We start from the raw sequence: 25638 nt of genomic DNA on the forward strand, positions 1-25638 counted from the left end.
GGATTTGGGAATATTGTTATTTCGCTTGTTACTAAATGAAGGAATATATTCTTCAATTGACATTATAACATGTATTTTATGTAAAAAGATTGTGCAGGTGATATAGAATATATGTGAAGATTTTAAAAAGATCTGCGAATGATGTTATTTCTCTTGTTATTAAATGAAAGAGTACATTTTAATGTAATTTCTGTTTTTTATACTTAACGGAGGATCATTTAATTTTATATAAAGATTGAACTATGGAATATGGGAACTACGTATATTTATTAAGAAAGAAGAAGAAGATATTATGTAATCTGAAATATTGCTAAAGGCATTTATATTAATTATTAACACTATAGCACCATTTTCCCATTATTTAAATACATTGACTATTTAACTTTACTCCCTCTTGTTAATAACTTTTATTTTACCATTTCTTTTCGTTTTTCTACTCCTTTTTGTGATAATATCCTATACTACATTTCCGACATATAGTCATATTATTGTAACTCAAGAACTTCGCTCTCAAATAAACATTATCATCATCACCGCCAAAGAGAACCTAAAGTATCTCCGAAGTGAAAACACGTGGCTCGCGGCAGTTCTTCGCCTCCAGCCGCAGAGGATCACCTGGAAGCGAACGATGACAGTTTGATTAAATTCTACCTCTCTCCCCCTCCACCTGAGCCTGGCCCCGAAACGGGCAACAACTCTAATTAATCAGCGGCTCAAACGAGCAGTATCTTCTGTCCCATTTAATCAGTTCAAAACTGGCTCGGAATTCCGTGGCCGTCGCCCGAGGAGCGTTAAGGAACGCGTTCCCATTCGGAAATGTAAGGTCGCAAATGGCCCTGGGACGCGGGGGGGGGGGGGGGGGAAACGTGAAAACGGGTACGGCATGCTGCGGAACAATGACGAAAGAGCAACGCGACGACGACGCTGTTACGAGGACACCACGAGCGGATGAGGTGGCTAGGGGTGGAAGAAAAAAGAAAAGAAGGACGAAAGGCGCGGCGAGCAGCGAAGATGACGGCGCGGAGGAGCTTTTCTTATCTGAATTTCAAGCGCCCGGTCTTGTAAGAGGAATGTTGTGCTCCTTGTCCGACCGGGCGCCAGCGCGAGCGCCAACCGTTGCAGAAAACTTTCGCGATATCGTCGACGACTAATTAAAGCACGGAATAAGAGGGGAGCAATTACCGGGGCCGGCTCCGTTTCATTTCGCGGGCCGATTTAAGGCGGGACCGCGGAAGGAAGTGGGTCGTGAGACCACATTATATATTTGCATACGACTTTTATGCGCGATCGTTTGATACGGTTACGCGGGATCGTCGTCTCGGCGCTGCGGCGCGCGCGAATCTACTTCTTCCTACCCGCGGACGCCGTTTGCAATCACGGGGGATGAAGCAGGTCGCTTGTAAACTCATTGAATTTTACGTTCAGCTTACGGATGACCTACACTCGGTCCGAGAAGTCTGCCTTCGTCTTTTCATATGGGACAACTTCGTTTGGAGAGGGGGGCGAAGTCTTTAGCACTGAACTGTCGAGGATTGATGTATGTATTTTTGAGGGAGGGGTGAACGCGATTCGTTTGGGAAATTAACAAGTCGTTTCTGAAGTTAAGAAGATCAATTTGCAATGCAGTTTTAAATTAGCAATAGCGAAGTAATAAAATATCGAAAATATCGAATAAAATAGCGAAGTAGTAATATTTAAATTAGCCAAACCTTGACGCAGTGCTGTTGATTTTATTTTTTGATTTACGATAATTATATATATACATGTATATAGATCTATATGTATATAGATATAAATATATAGTATTTAACATCTAATTAATATAACTGATATGACCAAATATTTACTCAATATAAATACACAGTCACATATAAATATTCATGATATTACAATACAATGAAATTGTCATTATGCACATAAATTACCGAGAAGCACCAAATTCAGTCCTAAAATTTACATTACAAGCCATATAAAAGAAATTTGAAAGAAAACAACAGTTTCAAGTAACCCCGAATAATAGTAAAATGAAAAAAGATTATATTCCAGTAATTGCGCAATAAATCAGTTCCTCCAATAATCACAGAAAAATCCAAGTCATCGAAACCATTATTAAAATATCTACGCCTCTTCAAAAGTATTAACTCAATCTCGCTCGTCACTCCAAAAACTATATAGTCATTGGACGAAGTACTTAGAGACATGACAAATCCTCCATCGACACTCGATCAAACCGTTCAAGTTCTCTGGCGCTTAATCCCACGGACCCTATCACAAACCACTTTGTCACTCTAATCAAATAATCTTTCCTCTCGAAGTGGGCGCTATTACAGAAACTGCCGCTAAAGATTTCAGGAACGATTCCGGCGGGGATAGGAATCGGTCGGTTTTATAACCGATTATTACTCGCCCCACAAGAGTGGAGCCGTCCACTTAACCCTTTCGTTACGGAGGGCCGACTGTAGTCGACGTTCGCGCGACGCGTAATGCCATATAAATATGATAGAGTATAATGCAATACAATGCAATACAATATAATATTGTATAATATAATATAGTCGGTGTTCGTCCAACGTGTAATACTATATAAATATAATATGTATACATAATATAATAGAGTATAATGCAATACAATACAATACCATGCAATACAGTGCAATGTAATACAATACAATATTATATAATATAATATAGTCGGTGTTCGCGCGACATGTAATACTATATATATTATACATAATATACATAATATGATAGAGTACGATACAATACGATAAAATACAATCCAATACAATATAATATTATATAATATGATATTATAGGTTTCTTTCCGAGTATGAAAGGCAGAATAAATAAAACAAATATTATATAAATATGATATACATACTATAATAATATAATAAAATATAATATTATAAAATATAATATTGTGTGAAAGGCAGAATGGTCGACAGTGTGCGTCGATTGTTCCTTTTAATGAAAAATTAGATTCAAAAAATTATTATAAGTATAATTGTTATTGCATTATGTTACAAGATTCAATTTTATATGCCTGAAATACATTTTGTGATATAAAATAGAAATGCTATATGTCAGAAAAATTATTTTATAATTACAGTTAAGATGGCTTCGAGTGCAAGGGTTAATTGTATAGGTTAGTTTGCTAGGTGTTGTCATCTAGATTTATGTCATTGTTGTTATAGGTGGTGAAAAATGTTTCGAATGAAATTCTATGGTCTGGAGTATACATTATGGTGGTACTAATTATCTTGTAAATTAAATATGAATGTTATTAATATTATTTATTATATCATTATATTTTGTCATATAAAATAGAAATGCTGTCAGAAAAATTATTTCATAATTCCAGTTAAAATGGCTCCGAGTGCCGTTTTAAAAAATGGCGTCAAAGGGTTAAAACGGCGTGTAAACCGAATCGGAGATCAAAAGAGGAACGCTGCTCCTTTCAACAAAAAGCTCGAAGTGCTCGAGCTGTCACATTTAACGCGGGCGCGCGCGCGCGCGCGGGGCATCAACGTTCCTAAGTCCGCGTCCGCGATTAAGATTCCCGTATAAAGTCGGATTTAGGTGACAGATGCTATTGCGCGCACGGTATTACACAAGAACGGATCCCGTAGCAATGATAAAACGCCGCCGGGAAATGTACACGGGAGTAAATATGACTTTCGAGCGACTGGATCTAGCCGCGTGTGTTCTTAAAATTTATGCAATGCATTATCCGGAATTTCGCGTCGGGTTTTCTGGGTCGCCGCGCGGCATTCTCAAGCTCGGACACGTAGAGACGGCGGCGGCGGCGGGAGGCCTTTCGATCTGCGGTGTCCGTGCGCCGGGAAAAACCATCTTCTACCTGTGCGATCTCTCTCTCTCTCTCTCTCTCTCTCTCTCTCTCTCTCGCGCCCGCGAATAAATTCGAAACATTTCGCGAGGGGAGAGTTTCGCGGCGGTTTTTCTCGGTGTTTAAACTCCGGTTACGGGACGGACGAGAGATACTCGAACAGAGATCCTCCGACCGGGTAGCACAGTATTTCTGAACGTTAGTTCGGGACGAAGTGATTCCGAAGTCCGATGCCCAGACAAAGCCCGGGGAGCCCCGTGAATGAAATTCGTTTGCCGGGTGGTCGCGGAGCGCGAGTTATATGCAGGGTGTCCTAAATTTTAATGTTCAAACTTTGTCAGTGTATTCTATGGTATAAAGTAAGAAAAAAATGTTATGTAACCATAGGTCGTGTACAGCTTCGTTAAGAAGTTATAACAAAAATTCGTTGCTTACCTAAGACCCTTGACAGTCCGCACTTGGCTTGGTTATTACGGTACGTTAATGGCTATTGGGACCTTTAGCTAAAATACTAAATCTAACAAATCTCATTAAAACAGAAAGTTTCGCAAAATCTCAAAAATAGCCTGAAGTCACGTCCGCACCGAAATTATAAACTGCGCCCTTAGCTGATAGCTATTACTTGCGAAAATTCATTTAAATGTTTCATGACCTCAGATAATAAACATAGCTTACATAAACACACTGAAAAACACAATATTGTTGATTTAAGTCACAGCAAGTTGATTACTATTCCTCTTCTGAATTTTTGTAATAACTTCTTAATAAAGCTCTATATGACCTATGGTTACATAACATTTTTTTCTTACTTTGTGCCATAGAATACTGAAATTTGGGACACCCAGTATATATATATCGGTTTAGGAAGTTCGGAGGCCCCGTTAATGTGGCTCTCGTTTAGCCTCGGCTGCGGAAACACCGTTCCGCGCGCCACCGTCGCATAACTTAAGGCAACGGTAATGAAAATGATGTCTTTCGATTCTGATCCCGCATCCGCGAGCCGCTTTCGACCAGCTTTCAACAAGTTTGTCGCAGTTTAGTTCCTATCGGCGATCGGGGAGAGCCGCTGACGTTTGAAGCTCGCGGAATTGCTTGTTGCGAAATTAAACGATTTAATGGTGGGAGTCGCGATGTCTGTATTGGGACATCGTTTTCAGTTTCTCGAATTGGGTAGACTGTTTCTACTGAATTTTGATGGAATATTCATTATTTAACGATCGGTTGGCTATAAATCGGCTTTTTCTTATAAGACTGGCAATTGGTTTTCATGTTAATTTAGAATTTGTTATGTATTGTTGAGTCAAATTTGTTAGATCTGTAAGCTGTAATATTGTTACGGATTTTATTAAATATTAGATATTTTTCGCGATTAATAAGGTAAATAAAATGAAAATAGAATCTAAAATTTAACAGCTACTGTAAAAATTACTATATAATTTTTTAGCAATTAATAACATAAGTAAAATAGAAATAGAAATTAAAATTTAACATTGAGCTACTGTAAGCTCCAATAGTATTACACAATACAATTTATTAAATATTAGACACACAAAATTGTATTATTATAATTCTATACATTTATAATTAACTCTAAAATTTAAATACCATATCAATAAAAATGACATGTTACTGAATTTTAGTTCACAATTTCTGATATAAAAATGTTTGCTTGAAAAATTTCCATATACACTTCCTTATTCCAGCATATATTACAATAGAAATACTATGAAATTGAAATAAATCCAATGCTAACATTGTTATAAAATAAAGATAATAAAATAAATTTAAGGTATCAGCATTCATTAAGGCTTAAAAATTATTTATATCTCGAACAAGATTAATGTCATATATTTTAACACTAAAATGCTAATAATATTATTTATATAATATACACTAATATACATTATTTTATAACAATGAGAATTATTTTATCAACATTACTTAATGAATAAAACAAGATTCACTTAATCAACCATTCATCACAATTTCGTAAATATTCTTCCTGTTTCATATAAAACAATACCGTCCGACGTAACTTGAAACGATTCCGAAAAACGTAAATAATTACACGGGTTTCATTCGTTAGAACACGGTAGAAATTCATCTTCGAAAAATGAAAATTGAATTGGTACGCGGCGATCTGAATTGCTGATTCGTAACAGTATATACACACAGATCGAAAAGTGTGTCGAGTGATTCACGGTGTTATCAGATCGCATGTTAATTGAGAACTGGGTAACGGACTATCCGTGTTTTTCAAGCGCCTGTGATTATGATTATGCTTTTTTATGACAGATGGAATTGTAATCAATATCTCCTGCATATTCAGCGCAGAATTTATCTCGTTCTTATTTTCCATTTCACCGACTGGCAGTATGACGGCAGTTTACATGATGCGTAATGAAATATGTATTACTTGTATTATGCAATGTAATATATGTAATACGATATCAAAATATTTATTATGTATGATTATTTATTGTAATAAATGATAGGTTGAAAGATAGGGTTCAATAATTATTATTTACATTGTGGAATATGAAATAGGTAATATTCATTAAAACGTGTTGTATGAAATAAAAAATATTACTTTGTATATTGTATATTTTATTTAGTATTGTACTCCGTATTTAATTATATGATGCAGGATATTTTTAATTATTTAATGTATATTATATTTCATTAGACAGTGTACATTATATTTAGTTGTGCCATATGCATTATATTTAATCATATAATGTACAGTATATTTAATCATACAATGCATATTATACTTAATCATACAATATACATTATATTCAATTATACAGTGCACAGTATATTGAATCATTTAATCTATATTATATTTAAACATACAAAGTACATTATATTTAATCATACAATATACAGTATATGTAATCATAGAATATATATTATTTTTAATAATACAATGTATGTTACAATTAATTGTACAATATGCATTGTGTTTAATCATATAATATACAGTACATTTAATCATACAACATACAGTATATGTATTAAACCATATAATGTACATTATACTTAATTATACCATGTATATTATATTTAATTGTACATTATACTTAATCATACCATGTATATTATATTTAATTGTACAATGTACAGTGTATTTAGTCATACATTGTGGAGTATAATTAATCGTACAATGTGCATTATATTTAATCATACAATATACAGTATACAACATACAATATACAATGTATGCATTGTACATTATACCGAACCACGAAACACAAAGTAACATTCTACATTACAAAGTATAGATAACTAATATTAATATTAATAGTAATATCAATAATATTGCATTATATCTTTAACATCGTACAGTAAAAGCGACAATGTACAATAAATACAGCAAAGAATTTAATTAAATCATCGAGGTGCAGCTAAGAGGACTCGTTAGAGGACTTTATGAATTTTCTGAAGTACAGTAAAGAGATAAAGGTAAAATTGGGTTTTGACGACGATAATCTTCAAGTGGAATCGAAAATGTAATCTATTAGTGAGAAAGAAAGAGAGGTAGAGAGAAAGAGAGAGAGAGAGAGAGATGGAGGGAGTGAAAGAGAGAGAGAGATATGGAGAGAGAGAGAGATATGGAGAGAGAGAGAGAGAGAGAGAGAGAGAGAGATGGAGGGAGTGAAAGAGAGCTCTCTAACTGAATTCGGTACGAAAATTCTTTACCGAATTCTTTTCCACCGGATGGTTCCTTACATTCCTTTGCTTTTAACCTTACCGGCGCTATATAGCCGCCCCTCCTCTATTCCCCGTGCATTTCTTAATAATGCACCACTTTAATCTCGCGCGCGCGCGCGCGAAAAAATACTGAGAGAGACAGAGAGCACGTAACTCGCGTTCCGAAGTTCTCCTGTAAAGCGAGGCAATTAATCAGTACCGCGGGCATGAAATAATTCGATAAGCTCCGCTGATTCTTTTTAGGAACGTTGTCGTCAGCTTTTATTAACCGGATTCCATTTCGTAATCTCTTACGTAAATCGGTGAATGTTACTACTTGCTTTTGGGCGCGATAAGTGCTGTCTCACGAGTCTACGCGAGATTATAAATTCTTCCTGAATGGTAGACGAGGAGACCATAAATGTATTATCGGGTCAGTATGGGGAACATACTTAATGATTTTACTATAAGATATGTGCGTTTAATAATTAATGTTTCAATGTATAATTTTGTTAATGTATTAATATTGTGATAAATTAATTTATACTAATTACCGTTACTATTATACCTGTACTAATATTGTTATCATATTTATACTAATGATGAGTAGTTATAGTTGATGTTACATTACAATATTGCTATATTAATGTTACTATTGCAATATATTAATATTATCACATGATATATTAGTATTATATTCACCCTCGTTGAAAAGCTGACTGTTCGATATTTATAATATTAATATTACAATATAAAATTCTATTATACTATATTTACAGTAAAATATTGTAATATAATGTATTCATATTAATATTTCAAAATTTATGTTACTAGTATCATAAATGACATTTTAATAGTATAAATATCGAACAATCAGTATTAATACAATAAAAAATAATATAATGTATTAATATTGCAAAATTTATATTCCAAGTATCATAAATGATATTTTAATTTTATAAATAACGAGTAATCAATATAAATGCAATAGAAAATATTTAAAATATTATAGGATATTATAATATTATAAAAATATCATAAAGTATTATAAATAAGTATTATAAATAATATTTTAATATTACAAATATTGCACGACTAGTATTAAAAGGATTAATTTATGGAAGCATTCAGAAGAAAAATGTAACATTATCTCCAGAGTCTTATTAAAGCATCTTCATAAGTTCTACATAAAAAATCGTTGACTTTTTGAGTCATAGCAATCACAAGAAAATCTCTGGTGATTCATTTCTTTCTTCCCAAAGTCAATTTTGCCAGATTTTTGTCGGCTCGTAAAGACAACTTCATATTGGATGCTATTATTGGATGCTACATTACCATTAAAGTCAATAATCACAAGATTAGACGTATCAGTCGCGCCGCTATCATCGTTCAGTTTCCGTCGTTCAAGTGTCATAGCAACAGTTTCATAAGTTTCTGCTTTCTTCGTACACGGTAGTTTTCGCTCCATTGGTGAATAAAATATTACTAGAGGTAAGAAATAATCTGTTTTATACCAGATATTAATGGATGTTAGATGTTAGATGTATTAAAATAATATATTCGATGTTAGATGTATTAAAATAATATATTAGAAATTAATTCTTCGTACTAAAAATATCGAGCTATAATTTTTAAATGTTCCTATTAAATGCTTTAGAAGTTGTTTTTTTTGCAACAATGTCATCTCGATGATTGATTGCATTTTTTAAAGTTTAAGACAATGTTTGCAATGATTACTAGGCTGTGGGTCCATATGCAAAATAAAAATTGCACCAATTACAAGATAAAGGAGATAGATAAATTTTTGTATAGTTACTCAATTATTAATAGGTTGAGAATAATAAAACAATATTAATAGACTCTTCAAATGTATTCTCTGTTTTGATACTTATTTCTACTAGAAATGTAGAAAGTCATCATTGCAACAATTCTAATAAAGCAAAGATAAGATAATAGTACACAGAGCGATTAGTACGAAGTTGAAACTATATAAAATCTTATAGACACATGATTTAACCAAACAGAAATAAGCTTACGTATCTCTTTCAGTATTTTGAGTGAAGATTCAAGTTGTGCTACCAGTGTTTCTGTTTACATTAAACAAACTTAACTTTGACATAAACTTGAAAATTGATGATCTTAAAAAATATTAAATTGGGACTCAACTGGTAATATCAGTGTTTTCATTTATATTAAATAAAATTATCTTTGACATAAAATTAAAAATTAAATATCTTAAAATTATTGAGTGGATACTCAACTGGTCCTACCAGTGTTTGTTTATATTAAACAAGGTTGACTTTGATATAATATTGAAAACTAAATATCGTAAAAAATTGAGTGAAGATTTCAGTAGATAATATAATACTATCAGCATTTTTCTTTACATTAATTAAAATTGATTTTGATATAACCTTAAAAATTAAATATCTTAAAAAATTGAGTGGAGACCCAAGTTGAATATAATATACATGTATAATATACAATATAATAGAATATAATACTGCCAGTATTTTTATTTCCATTAATTACATTTGACTTTGACATAACCTTAAAAAATGAACATCTCAAAAAATACTGAACAGAAAAATCTCTCAATTTATTTAATTTCAAAACCAGCCGATTTCTACCGTCTAATTTAGTTCTAGCGTTAAAAACTCCAATGTTCTAACATTCACCAGAAAACTCTCTCATCTGTTCCGCAAGGGTGAACCGTCCCAGGATGAATATTCTCTGCGCGTTGACGCTGGTCTGCGTGATCGCGGCCGGCGACGGCGCACGGATATTGGGAGTGTTCCCGTTCCCAGGGAAGAGTCACTACTACATCTACGAGCCGTTGCTGAAGAGGCTGGCGGAAAAGGGCCACGAGGTCGTCGCCGTCTCCTATTTCCCGCAGAAGACGCCGCTGCCGAACTTCACCGACGTGGACATCTCCTCGGTGATGCCGGAGACTACCGGCGCGCTGTCTTTCCAGACGCTCGGCGACAGAACGTCACATCTGCACGACATCAATCTGTTCTTCGAATACTGCGGTCTGATGATCTGCGAGCCGACGTTCCAGCATCCCGAGATACAGAGGATCATCAAGTCCAAGGAGAAGTTCGACGTGTTCATCGTCGAGATGTTCGCCAGCGATTGTTTCTTAGGCATCGGCCACGTGTTGGGCATACCGATCACCGTCGCCATGATCAGCAGCGTCACTCTACCTTGGGCCAACGACATGATCGGGAACCCTGACAATCCCAGTTATATCCCGAACTACTTCAGCGATAAGTCTGATCGCATGGATTTCCGCGACAGGACCGTCAATGTGTGGCACTACATTTATTCCAAGATACAGTACAGGTGATGCTTCTTTTGTTGGTTTTAATAGGTTTGATGATGAAGTGGAGGGGGAATGCTGGTAGTAAGTGGACTGAAGATGATAACTGTATTCTTTCTTTTTGATCTTCTTAGTTTCTGACGTAATTTGCTTGAAAATTATTTATTTAGCGTCGAGTCTGCTTTGGAGCTATTGACGATCTTATGCTATAGTATGTTACTTTTCGTTATACTGTTTTACATTGCAATATGTTACGTTGGATTATTTAAGTGATCACTAAGCGATTATTAAGTGATCAGTTCTGTGACAAAATTCTTTGCACTTTTTTGAATGATTATTTAGACATTGTGACTGGGAATTAACCCTTTGTAGGCGTATTGAGTTTATATACAGGTGTCAGAATTAATTTTGAAAGAACAGTAATATACAATATACAAGATTAATAAGGAAACATAATTTAATATTCGTTCCTAAAGTTTGGGTATATTTAACAGAAGAATACGTTTTAATAATTAAATATGAATATGATATTATGCAGAATATGTTTAAAAAATTAATACCTTTGATGGTTAAGAGTAGACATATTACCGTAAAGTAATCGTTAAAGTACACATGACGCAAACGTTTCCTCTATACATTTGTTTTTTTCACGCTCTATTAATATTATATATCAATCAATGACACATTTAATCGCATATTAATTTGCACATTTAATTATTTGTTTAACTTTATTCATCTATTTTAACAGCTGAGTTAAATCAATATTTTCTTTCTAACAAGTTCAATAATATATTTTATCCCCTTGTATTAATTTTACAAAAACGATGTCTAAATATATTATTGAACTTGCTATAGTTGCCGTTGTTGAGTATAGTCGTCGTTGTTGTTACAGTTGTCACTGTTGTTGCTTAAGTCGTAGGAAGTTGCTATACGATTCTATGAAACAACGGCAACTATTGTATATTATATTATATTATACTATATTATATTATACTATATTATATTATACTATATTATATTATACTATATTATATTATATTATATTATATTATATTATATTATATTATATTATATTATACTATATTATATTATATTATACTATATTATATTATATTATACTATATTACATTATATTATACTATATTATATTGTATCGTACTCTATTATGTATATTATATTTATATAATACTACACGTCGCACGAACACCGACTATATTACATTACATAATATAATATAATACTATATCGTATTGTATTGTATTTTATCGTATTGCATAGTGATACTCTTTGATAAAATGGCCGCTGATTGGACGATCCCGTTTTTCAGATACTACTCCGACGGTCCCGCGTACGAAATAGCAAAGAAGTACCTCGGCAACAATCTGCCCAACTTCGACAAGCTGCGATCACGAGTATCCTTGGTCCTGGCGAACAGTCATCCGGCGGTCAGCACGCCCCGCGCCCAGACATACGCGTTCAAGGAGCTCGGCGGTATTCACATACCAGCGGAGGGACCGTCCCCGTTGCCGAAAGACCTCCAGGATTACCTGGACTCCCACGGCGAGAACGGCGTTATTTACTTTAGCCTCGGGTCCCAGCTGAACACGTCGACGATGTCGGAGCGAGCGCTCGACGCCTTTTACAAAGCGTTCGAACGACTGCCGCAGCAAATACTGTGGAAATGCAACGCGAAGGAAATGCCGGCCATGCCCGGGAACGTTAAGTGCATCGAATGGGCGCCGCAGCTATCCATACTCTGTACGTACATCACCGTCGATTCGTTCGACTCTTTCTTCCTTTCTTTCTTTCTTTGTTTCTTTCACTTCTGACCGCGGCTCACGCAACGATTCGACGGCCCCGTTATCCGACGTCGATTACGAAATCAACGGGGAGAACCCGCGCCCGTTGCGTTCCGAACCCGCGGCACGATCTGTTGTTCTGAAAGTTTTATGCCCCCGGTTCAACGGAGTTACGACGGCGAAGCGTGCGCCGTTATGAACCCTAAAGGGGGCGAGGAACCTATAAGCGGAGTTACTTTAGGGACGTTTTCGAAATTCAGGCCGGCGGAACTTCGTCGAATGGAATTGGAGAACGGTGTTCTTCGGATCGTTCTGAAAGCCGTTACGGCTGCTTTTAACCCGTTACGGTTGTTCCCGCTTGGCTCCTTCGTATTCGCGGATTTGGCAAAAATGGTCACTTACGGCATTTTTTGAAATTATAAGTCGTTTTTCTATAAGGGACATTATTACAGATTTATAGACCAAAGTTTTCTCTTTTCAATATGTTTATGAGAGTTGTCCTAAGTTTTTTAATTGAATTGTTATAACATTTTGAATAATAATGTGCTGCGAGGTCTATAAGCATTCGAAAATATTGCAAATTTTTATAAATCATAACTAAGTTGAAATTGATCGCAAAACGACATGCTTCGGTTCATTTTAAAGAGCCCAATCTCTGCTTTTAGACAGTGCTAGGTTTTATTTATTTATAATTTTTGTGTCGTTAATATTCGCAATATGAGTAAAATGACCCATTTTTGGCACTTTTTAAAATTCACGTATCAGTAAAGAGTTTAAATAATTTTTTCCACGAATGCAATTATTATGTGTTTTTACAGCAGAGTTTTCTCTTTTAAACAAGCCTAGGTGCGTTGTCCTACGATTTTTTGTTAGAAAGTTATAGCACCTTGAATAAACAATGCACCGCGAGGATCATAAATACCCAATTTCTGCAATTAGATAAAAATTAATTAAAATTCAATATATCCTAATTTTGTTAAAAATAGTTATAGAAAGATGTCCAAGGGCTCATTTTAAAGAGCGCAATCTCTTCTTTTAACATGGTCGAGCAATTTTGACTTCTCATTTTTATTTCTAATTTTTACCGCGCTGGTATCCGCACGCTGAAAAATGGCCCTTTATGGCACTTTTTGACATTCGCTTGACACTGAGAAGTTCTAAAAATTTTTCCTGTGAGTGAAACTCACCATCACGATAAAATATGAAGTCTCCTCTTTCGAACGAACGCAAAAACATTGCTCCATGATTTTTCGTCCCGTTTCTATGACACTTTGAATCAAAAGTGTGCCATTAGAATAAACGAGTTTCGAAATACAATATTAAACGAAGTGAAAATTTAACATACTGTAATTCCGTTAAAAATATCCGTAGGGCAATGTACCTATGTTTATTTTAAAGAACACAAGTTAAACAATTAACACACCACAAGTTATAATAATTAAAAATGTTATTATCATTAATAACTTAGCATTTTAATAACTTAAACAGAAATAGCCGTTGTTTAACAATTTTTGCAATTTTATGCTTTTTCGAGATGTTTAATAAATATTGTTCAGCAACGACATCACCGCGGTCTTAAAAAATAAATTCTCCTGCTTCTAACGACCCCATAAAGTTTGATGTACGATTTTGTTTTACCACTTTATTGGACTCCGAATGGGACACGTTACTGCCAACTGTTCCACGAAACAGTCGAAGCGTATAAATTCAATCCGGAAAGAAAATGCAACGATGTCTTAATCATTCAACAATTTCTTGTTGAAATCTCTTTGAAAAAACTGTTGAGTTATTGCAACTATTAGACTGCAGATCTTTGTGCAAAATAAAAAGAGTCCATGTTGATTGTAACGAATATAGGTTAGACGAAAATGTCAGGTTATGCGAGGTTATGTCTTTCTTTTTTTAAGACTTGTAATAAATTGAAAATAATTTTTAACTTGTTACAATTTTCTAATTATTATACTAAGTTGAAAAGTAATTACTAAACTATTGCAATTTTTTAAGGATTTTAATAAGGTGAAAATAATTTTTAACTCACTGCAATTTTCTAAGGATTGTTATAAATTGAAAATAATTATTAATTCATTGCAATTTTCTAAGGATTGTTATAAATTGAAAATAATTATTAATTCATTGCATTTTTCTAAGGATTTTAATAAAATGAAAATAATTTTTAACTTACTACAATTTTCTAATGATTTTAATAAGTTGCAAATAATGTCACAATATCCTTAAATTCTTTTAATATCTTTACAATTTTCATTTGACCTATTAATTTTTAAAATACAGTGGCGTAAAAAATTGAGTCTTCATTTTTAAAATAGTTTTGTTAAAACTAGTTTAAATGATATGAATATTTCTGTAAATATTAATGGGACTAGTTAACTATAAAATAACTGAAATACATTTTTTACAAAACTTTTACTATTACTTGTAAAAAAATGTAAAACAGCTTTCGTTCTTTTACTTTATTATCTGAGTCTGTAATGAACAGTTAATAATTGCATATGATACGTCTCAGTAATTTATATGTAATTTACCATTTAAACCAATTTATAAAAAATTATTATAAAAGCATTGACCTAATTTTGCTCTCCACTATACATATACAATAATACTTTCCAAATTTCATTTTCTTCATATTTTCTCTAAACACTGATAAAACTTCTACAAAATATCTAATATATTAAATAATATCATAAATCCTCCTTAAGCAGTAATGCTATTAAATTCTTTTAAATATATAAATTAATTTATATTACACACAGTAATTGAAACCTCGTATCTGGCCCAATAATCCGAGCTTCAAGAAAATCAAAAAAAATAAAAATCAATCTTTTCGCACCTTTAGGGCGGCGTTCCACCTTAAAGGAAGTAATTAACCCCGGTTGCCTCGGAGCTCGGTGTCGTCTCAAATCAGTTACTTCGATTGCGATCATTTGCATGCAAAGTGATCAGACTGCTAACAGCATACGAAATGACACGTGCAGGTAACGCACGAGCAAATTTGGAGTCGCTCCAAGATTTAGCTGAAACTAACCCGAATCTTGCCCACCCCCTAATTCGCGGATAATTCACGTCTAATAATTCACGTCGCGCTCACAAGCTATCAGCAAAATTGAACGATCAAATTTTCCAGAGATCCCTAAATCTTCTAAAAAGTTATCAAAAATTTTCTCAACGCGAAACATTCTCAAAAAAAAATATGAACAATTTCCGACCGCGAAACATTCGCCGCGATTTCTTCTTCTTCGCCGCCCTTCGAACGTATCAATTTATCAGGCGATACATCACGCGTGCGTGGCACGTAATTGCAAAGGAAATTTCACGCGCAATTATTTATCGCCGTGTAAACATAGAAATTCTGTTCGTGATCGTGAATTATTCATACCACTCGTTTTTCTTTGTTAAGCGTGAACGTTTGGAGCGCGGCTACCCGTTACGCGGCAACGGAATACACGTTATCCACATAATTGTAGTCCGCGATTATTAATACATTCTTGGAAAGTAGGCCAGCCTTAACTAAGCTTGATAATTCGATACCCGCGGTATTCAATCGTATTGTTCCGGCAAAGGTATTATAATGTAAAACGCGGAAGCTCGCGCGGTCCGAGAGTTTTTTATTCCGCTCCGAGCGAAAGCTTTGTGCTGATATAATATTACCGATTTGTTACCTGTGTAATGCGGCCGCGTTCTATTAAAAGGGGATAGAAATGTATAGTAGCTTTCTCGGTGATTAGCGCGTTTCGTTGAAAGTCTTGCGAGAAATTAAGGACAGTCGAGCTTTGCTTGTTAAAGGATTAAAGTTTCGGTAGCGTAAATATGGCGGAGAACGATTGACGTTTTAATAGCGGATGGAATATTCTGAAGACGAGAGTGAAATGATTGAGAGAATAGAAAGGGGATTTTAACTATTATTTCTGGCTCGACTTAATTATTATTCTTTGAAGCCTTTAGGTATTTTTTGGAATTTTTGGTTAATTATGGGGTATTTAAGCTGCAATTTTGGGAGAAATAATTGAGCTGTAATATGAACCTGGATAATTATCTATAATAATCTATAATGAACCTGGATATTAACCTATGATAATCTATAATAATCTATAGTAATCAATAATAATCTTTAATAATCTATAATAATCTATTATAATCTACAATAATCTATAATAATCTATAATAATCTRTAATAATCTATAATAACCTATAATAATCTCTGATAATTTTGACACAACCTATACTCGTTTTAAGGGATGAAATATCTACTTTTTCAACCCATTGTTTATTTTATCCTTACATGAAGTTGCAAAATGTAACGCGTGGAAAACTGGGGGCAAGTACTTCGAAATTGTTATAAATTTAAACGTCTGTAAAAGCTTCGGAAAATTTTTCTCCTGAMCCGAWTCTTTACAGATTTAAARTGCAAGGTTTCCTCTCAAAGAAGGATGTTTCAAAATTTGTWAGCTTAAATTGGAGTACGCTATGAGGGCTGTAACGATTTATTTTGTTCCATGTTTTTGCCCTATAAAACAGTGAACAAATATCGTGCAACAAAAGAGGAACTATCGTAAAGAGGAAGCATTAATCTTGAAATCTATGGTCAATTTAGTTAGTTAAAATGTTGGAGCTTGCACTTTTTCGATATCACTTCGCATTCCCACAAACATATAATATGTATGACATTAATTAATGCATGATAAAAATTAATGCATAATGATAAAATACGCGATATTAAAAATTAGAATATAGCGTCATAAACTAGAAATTCCAATCTTTAATTTAATAGAACCGTCATCATTTTGCAACACTTTTTAACAAAGTTACAGCTGTTCAAATATTGACAACTTTCCAGATACTGCGAAACAAATGTTTTAAGAAAAGAAACGAATAAAGAGGCATGAAATTTTCAGAGAAATTCGCGAGTTATTGTGCTTGGATCGAGCACGGGCACTGTCGCGAAAATGTGCCGAATTCGAAGGAAACTGTCCGAGCCGCATAAACTTATTACCGTGCGATCCGCAGGTCACCCGAACGTGCGGCTGTTTATCACGCACTCCGGCCTGCTCGGGTCCCAAGAGGCGGTTTATTGCGGAGTCCCGATTCTTGGGATGCCCTTGTTCGGCGACCAGCACTTGAACATGGCCTACTTCGTGAAAAAAGGTCTGGGTTTGAAGCTGAATTACGGCCCGGAACTCTCGCACGAGGAGGTATTGGCCGCGCTGAACGAGCTGCTCACGAACGAGAGGTATGTAATTAGAATCTCGCTTTTCCCCCTGCCCAGGTTGCAAATTTCACCGGCTACGCTAATAATAATCGAAAAAACGGTAAAAGCATCCGGGCGGTTGCAAAAATCATCGCCGGTGAATAATCCGTTGTTCTATTAGGTCGAGGAGAAAGAAATCCATTATTTTTTCGGTAGACGGCTGTTGCGATCGATGTCTGCTAAAGTATCAATCAAACAATTTCAGATTTATGCTCGTTGGAAAGGTGACATTTCGCGCTACAAAAATTCTTTTTCCATTTTTTCTTTGGTCCATTCAGTTGCGAGCTACAGGGTATTAAAAATGCAAGTCAACATAGAGAAAATTCGGTACATTTTACAATTTTTCTTTGATAAAGGTGAAAATGCAAGCCAAGCGACTGAAATTGTGAATAGTGTTTATGTTTAGGTAATTTTGATGATAAAGATATAATACTAGTTAAATAGAAAATATTTTCATTAACCGCAACGAGCATCTGTTGAATAAAAATTATATATATTAATCGCAAATCAGCGGTAATTAACTCTGTATAATCTATAAATATTTTCTTTTAATTTCTATTTAACGCAGATAATGACAATTAATATTTATAGATTATACATAGTTTATTTGCAATCTTTATATATAATTTTTATTTAATTTCTACTCGTTGCAATTGACACGCACGATTTATCTTCAGCTTCTATTTAATCCGTGTAAGGTGTACAACGATTATTTTGCAACAAAATCCACGGGCAAACAACGCGCCGAGCGTAGAATATCCGCGCGCGCGCACGCGCACAGTGCTGTAATTGTAAGACGCCCGCGATTGAGTTTGTTAGTTCCGTTATCACGGCAACGATGTTTAATTAGAATTTGCCTCGTACATCCGCATGATCGATTAAGTTCATCAAAAATATCCGGGCGGCCCTGTGTGTACCCTATGAAACTCTGGTCGGGAGTATGTAATGAAATTACGACACGTGTTACACGTAGCCGCGGCCTGTACCGTAGGCTGCTGCCTCGAACTGTGCGCAGGCACTTGCTTGGTTAGTTTAATCGCACTGCGTTCAACTAACTATAAGTTTTGAATAGATTCCATTAGCTCGATGCTCCCCCCTTGTTCGCGTATCTTACCGGTCGGGCGAAAAGTCATTCCGGAACTACCGAGGGGGGGGGGGGGGGGGGGGGGGGGGGGGGGGGAGCCTTCCGTTATTCGAACATCCGGCGTCTGAATTCTTTATTGTAGAGAAATGCGCCGCGTTGGGTGGAATTGGGCATCACTCGAAACGTTTCGAATTTGATATGATTAGTTGATATAATTTGACGAATGAAATCCATTCAGTCGAATATTTCATACTTATATTTATTTAATTTCTCAGTTATCATAAATTGTTCTATTTATATAGTGGAGTAATTCTTTTTTCGAAATCGCTTATCGAATTCAATATTTCGACGATTTTTAGTTCGAGTAATTCGAGAAATCAGAATAATTAGAAAGGTTTTTCTATTCGAGTACTTCGAATAATTAGAATAATTGGGGAATTTCTTAATTAGAACAGTTCGAATAATTTGAAAAATTAGAATAATACGGAAAGTTCTTTATTCGAATAATTCAAATAATTCAAGAAGTTAGAAGAATTTGAGGAGTCGCTTATTCGAATGATTTGAATAATTCAAAAGCTTAGAATAATTAAAAATATTCTTCATTCAAATAATTCGAATAATTAAAATAATTGGAGAAGTTCTTTATCCGAACAATTCAAATATTTCAATGAATTGAAAGAATTCGGATAGTCTTTGATACGAATGATTTGAATAATTCAAAATCTTAGAATAATTAGAAAAGTTCTTCATTCAGATAATTCGAATAATTGAAGAAGTTAGAATAATTAGAAAGATATTTATTTGAATAATTCGAATAATTCAAGAAGGTAGATTAAATAGAAAAGTTCTTTATTCGAATAGCTCGAATAATTCAGAAAAGTAGAATAATCAGAAAAGTTCCTTATTCGATTAATTCATGAATTCATCTGCGAATACACTTTTATTCGAATAAAATTCTGTTCAAGTAAACTTTTGGAATTCGAATACATTTTTATCTAAATTTCAGTATGAATAAAAAATCTAACTCCTCTAGAAGTAGCATCTCGATAAATATATTAAACAAAATCGACAAATAAAATAATAAATTGTCCTAATCATTACTAGCTATAAATGTTATCAAAATTATCATCGCTTTGATTTTTAATTAACAGTAGAAACAATTTTGACCGAAGCTATATAATCACTGTATTTAATATGATACCGTATTTATATAATTATATTTAATATGATACTGTGCCTATACAACTGTATTTAATATGATACCGTATTTATATAATTATATTTACTATAATACTGTGCCTATATATAGCTGTATTTAATATAACACCGTATTTACATAGTAATTAATATTTATTTCATTTCTAGAAAATTATTGCAGCAAATATTCTCATTCTGTTTGTTTACAGCTATGCAAAAGCAGCAAAGAAGCATTCACTGCAGTTCAGAGACCGTCCAATTCCACCTCTAGACGAAGGTGTTTATTGGGTAGAATATTTAACACGCCACGGACCCGATTCCTTAAAAACGGAAGCATCGAACCTATTCCTGTTCCAGTATCTATTGCTTGATGTTATTATTGTTATAATCTGCGCAATATTTGCGATTGTAAAGTTAGTTCAACATGTGTCAAAGAAGATACGAATCAGATTCGGATATTTAGTCATATTTGGCATTATATTTTGTGCGATCTATTTTAATGAATCACAAGATAATTAGGATCGTTTACAAATTGTCTCAGAACTTTTGAATTAATCTTGAAACAACTGTTACAGCAACTAAGGTAGCAGGAGAAAAATTGAAAATGTAACTGCGAATTTGTTGAAACTGAATCTTAATTGTACGGACGATGTTCCTTTTGTTTACCGATCATTTTTTACCAGTTTACTGCGACGGATCATTTGATATTGAAAAATTCGAGCTTGAGTAACTCGGATTACGCATGCGTCATACATATTTAGTATAGTATACTTTATACTTTTATAGTGAAATCCTCTATACTTAAACGAAGTCTGTGAGACGCCGCTGAGAAATGTTATAATTTTTAATTATTATACTTTTCGTACTGGCTTCGTACGGGTTTAATAAACTATTGATTAATTTTCATAAATTTCTTATGTCGTCGGCTTGATTGCTGCTGCATAATTATAATTGTAAAAATATGTGCTTTTTAACAACCTTGTTAACAATCTGTTGCGAGAGGCGATTTACAGGTCAACAATTCGCGAAGCCCCTTTGTTAATTTTTTATACTACGTTTTATTATTATAGTCTGTGAAACGGGATGACCAATTAAAAAAACGTTAAATATGGAACTGCTGATACCTGTAGTTCTTTTGATACTGACAACTTTTTTTCGTGATTATTATAGATATTATTATAAATTTTTACGAATTTTTCTTCCATAAATTCTGTGTCAATACAAATTTTTATAACTTTTGCTTTGTAAAATTTGTATCAATACAGTCTTTAATCGAGTTTTATTTAAACAGTGTTATTACTTCTAACGTTTTATTGCTTCATTTCTCTCGACAGCTGATAATTATATTACTCCAGTATCAAAGTCTAATTAAAACAGTCTAATTGTTTCCAAATTCTATCGTGTCACATATTCTGAAATATTACTTGCAAAATGAACACCTTCTATTTCACACCATTACTATTCACCACTTTCCAAAACTGAATTAAACACCACCATTTTATATTTTCCCTAAGGCCGATAATTTTAACCCTTTCAGAATTAACAATATTCGTTTCAGAACCTCCGAAATTTATCAAATAAAATAGCATCAATTATTAAATGTCCCATCGTTCCACAATTCAATGGAACCACTTTATTCCATACCGTTTTCCGAATAAATACGCTTCTGTTTTTGGTAAGTCATAATCAGTGATAACAATCCGAGCGCGAATGCCACGGCACACGCGTGTACATTACACAAACGATCACGCTTGATACAAGTATTGCACAAGGAACTTACGCAACAGCCCGTTATTTAGACTTCGTTTCTTCGAGCGGCGTTCGCCGGCCGGTGAAATCCAGGCACCGGGATTCCTGCCAACAAAAATGGAGAAGCGTCGTTTTATTAGTTATAAAGGTCGCCTTACATGGAGGGGAAAGAAGCTTTTGCATATTCCGACGTTATATCACTCGCGCTTTATTATGAATGCGCGGGCACGGAGTAGCAAAAACAGGAAGCCGGAAAAGCCGGCCGCGTCTCTCATTCGGGGAATAAAAGCGCGGTTATAAATTAGGGGACAAATCGCGTCCCCCCTTTCGCGACTTCGAATGCAATACAATACAGGGTGTACCAAAAATATGGCTGAAAGATACAATGGCACGCCATTGTGCCCCTCGACTGTCTAACCGGATTTTTCTACGTGTATTTGTCGCAGCCAGACACCGAATACGAGAAAATTCCCAATCGACAATTAACCACTTGCCGTACCATTTTCTTTACAATTACTATGATTAGAATCTTTTTGATCGCACTAATTTCTTTGAAGAAAAAGGAATTTTATATTTATTATTTGCTTACATTTGCTCTAATATTTAAATATTGCTAACAAGAGAGTATTAGGACCTTGAATAAGTTCTCGCTGTTTTCTTCCAAAAATAAAAGCTTTATTTAAAATATAATGTTCAAAATCAGTTCACTCAAAGTATTGCCCATTACTAGACGCCATTACATTTTTGAATATGCAAGTATCAGGTTGGAAACTATGAAACGGGCGTTTTTGTTCAGTCTGTGTTCAGCTGCGGCGCCCGTTTCATAGTTCCCTACCTAACAGAATATTATAGCATTCATGCTGAGGTTATGTCACGACAGAGAATGCTATAGCATTCATGCTGAGGTTATGTCACGACAGAGAATGCTATAGCATTTATGTTGAGGTTATGTCACGACAGAGAATGCTATAGCGTTCATGCTGAGGTTATGTCACGACAGAGAATGCTCTGGCATTTATGTTGAGGTTATGTCACGACAGAGAATGCTATAGCATTTATGTTGAGGTTATGTCACGACAGAGAATGCTATAGCATTCACGTCTGCGAACGTGATAATAATTTTCGAATCTCAAAAATAATATAACGACGCTCTTTATTTCTTTTGTTCGTTACTAGTTAGTTAAATGTAAATGTTATAATAGATGTTGGCATTAAACAACTTTTTACAAATTGTTTAAACGTTAGCGTAAGAGGTCTTAGGTAAATACATAGTCCAATGTTATAATAGATGATACTCATCGATATTATAGGCGATGATAAAATATCCTTGTTCGAAGTTATATTTAAATGTCTCAAGAGAAGACTTTCATTGAAATTGATACTTGACCGTCGTAAGAAAAGACTCCTATACAAAGTAATATTTAAATATCGCTATAGAAGACCTTCATACAAATTGATGCTCGAATACCTGAATAAAAGATTAATAACACACATTAAAATTTCGACTGAAATGTCAGGATAACAAGCATTCATAGCTTCGTTTCTCGTCGTTTTTACATTGTTATAAATTATTCCTCCGTCTTTGTCACATCTTGTATCAGCATTCAATAATCGTTTATATACTGTACCATTTTCGTGTTAAGAATAGAAGCTTCCCATTCAAGTTTATACACAAATATCATCGTAGAAGTCACAAATTCGAATTTATATTTAAATGTCAGAACTCAAAGTTTTTGTTAAAATTTATATCTATACGTCGTAATAAGAAACATTCATCTAGCTTTATATTTAAATGTCAATGTGGAACAGTCTTATTCGGATTTATATTAAAATGCTAGAATGACAAATTCTTGGCAAAATTTATATCCTAATCTCATAATAAAAAAAAACTGTTATAGAATGCTGGAATAAAAGATTCTCTTTCAAATTTATATTTAAATGTCATAATAAGAAACTTTTATTTAAAATATATTGCAAAGTGAGGATATAAAACTTTAATTCAGATTTTTTCTAAAATGTCAAAAAGAATTATTTAAAGTGATATATAAATATTTCTATTTCAATCTCGGAATAGAAGTCTTTTATTTAAATTTTAATTTCATAAAGAAAGGCTCTTATTTAAATTAACATTTGCATATCAAAATACACGATTCTTATTATTCATTCTAAATATCGAATTAAACGACTTTTAATCGAACTAAATGTTCAAACATCGACACAGAAGACCACCATTGAGTCTATAGTTTATTTCTGTAGTCCATTTCCATTCAAACAATTTCCTTGTTAAAAACCGCATAAACGTTGGTACTTCGTTTTTGGAAAAGTAGCCGGCGCCTATCAATGGCACTGTTGTCTCCGTTGTTGGTCGAGCGTGGAATCGACAGAGGTACACATGCCACGCCGCGATTCGATTGCGGGAGCCATGCTTCTCCGCGAAACTCTCGAAACTTTGCAGACCAGAAAATATCGTTGTTAAATGTTCAAGAGCGAAACGAGAAACCGGGAGAGAGAGAGAGAGAGAGAGAGTCCACGTCCGGCCAGGTGTAGCCGCAGGTATTATGACAGCCGGGGTTGTCGCGCAGTCTAGAGACTTTAACCGGCGCGGTTGGGGCCGTAGAACGTACCCTAAGCGTACAACTACAATTAATAGTACACCGTGGAAAACTTCAACACCCCCGAGTCATGTTCCCGAGGCCATGGCTCGATCGGGTTCCACACGCGTCGATTATTTTCCCGGCGCGAGAGCCCAACGCCGAAGTCAGCGAAAATATTTGATAAAAAGTTTCCGCGGTTCTTTGATTGCTTTCGGCGAAGGAGTTGGAAAAGCCGGCTGCGCATTTCGGTCTAATTAGTCGGTTATTAAATTTGGCCATTAGGCGAGCTATTAATCGCGTCGACCAGCAATTTTGGAGATTTTAGGATAGCAAATAAAATGTGCGAGTAACATTGGAAAATCTGTGATAACGACTGAGACGTCACGAATCTTGTCATGAAATTTTTAATAAACTATGTTGCAAATAGAGATTTTTTTCATTATTAACTGTATGACGGTTTTGTTATTCTTGGTTATATTGTATAAAATATATTGAAAATATTTAGGTTATTTGTTATAATTATATCTGTAATGGAAACGCGGTGAGTCAGCTATGTATGTTTGTGAAATACTATGCATAGTATAGTTATAATATATTGTAGCTATAATAGTATATGGAATGATATCTATGTATATATTATTTATATACTAAATATGATATTATTATATTATATTGTAATATAATAATTATATTGTAATATAATATTTAATAATATCTGTAGTACATGATATACATTAAATAATATATTATATATAATATATATAATATGATAAAAATCTATATCTATAATATATTATTTACGAATTACAGATTGTTAAGAATCATCGATTTTAAGCAACTATTTCGAAACTGTCCGAAGTTCACCGCGCTGATTATATCAACACATGTTCGCTTGGTAATGAAACAGTAATAAATCTATATTTATTGATCAGAATTCTAACGTGTCTTAGGTTATTTATTTAATCGTGATCGTGATAGATCCAGAAAGAGGTTACATGCGTGCAGGATTGTCGAAGTATTTCAAGAGACATAGTCATCTACCTATACGCGAGGTGCTGTTTATTTATAGAATACCATTATTTAAACAAAA

The 25638-nt window shown here is 34.1% G+C and overlaps 1 protein-coding gene across 1 annotated transcript; it reads left to right on the forward strand.

Moving 5' to 3' along the window:
* The first annotated feature begins 8932 nt into the window (after positions 1-8932).
* LOC144470110 (UDP-glucosyltransferase 2) lies at positions 8933-21115 on the forward strand. Its single transcript, XM_078180943.1, has 5 exons — positions 8933-9034; positions 10225-10888; positions 12193-12623; positions 17684-17906; positions 20415-21115. Exons 2-5 carry the CDS (start codon positions 10266-10268, stop codon positions 20722-20724), a joined length of 1587 nt encoding a protein of 528 aa, XP_078037069.1. The 5' UTR covers positions 8933-9034; positions 10225-10265; the 3' UTR covers positions 20725-21115.
* The last annotated feature ends 4523 nt before the right edge of the window (positions 21116-25638 follow it).

This window comes from Augochlora pura, chromosome 5 (assembly GCF_028453695.1).
Source record: "Augochlora pura isolate Apur16 chromosome 5, APUR_v2.2.1, whole genome shotgun sequence".
In the NCBI taxonomy this organism is placed as follows: domain Eukaryota; kingdom Metazoa; phylum Arthropoda; class Insecta; order Hymenoptera; family Halictidae; genus Augochlora; species Augochlora pura.

Coding starts and splice junctions, on each gene's coding strand:
- LOC144470110 (XM_078180943.1), top strand. CDS start 10,266: ATGAATATTCTCTGCGCGTTGACGCTGGTCTGCGTGATCGCGGCCGGC. Junction 10,889..12,192: donor TATTCCAAGATACAGTACAG/GTGATGCTTCTT, acceptor CCCGTTTTTCAG/ATACTACTCCGACGGTCCCG. Junction 12,624..17,683: donor GCCGCAGCTATCCATACTCT/GTACGTACATCA, acceptor TGCGATCCGCAG/GTCACCCGAACGTGCGGCTG.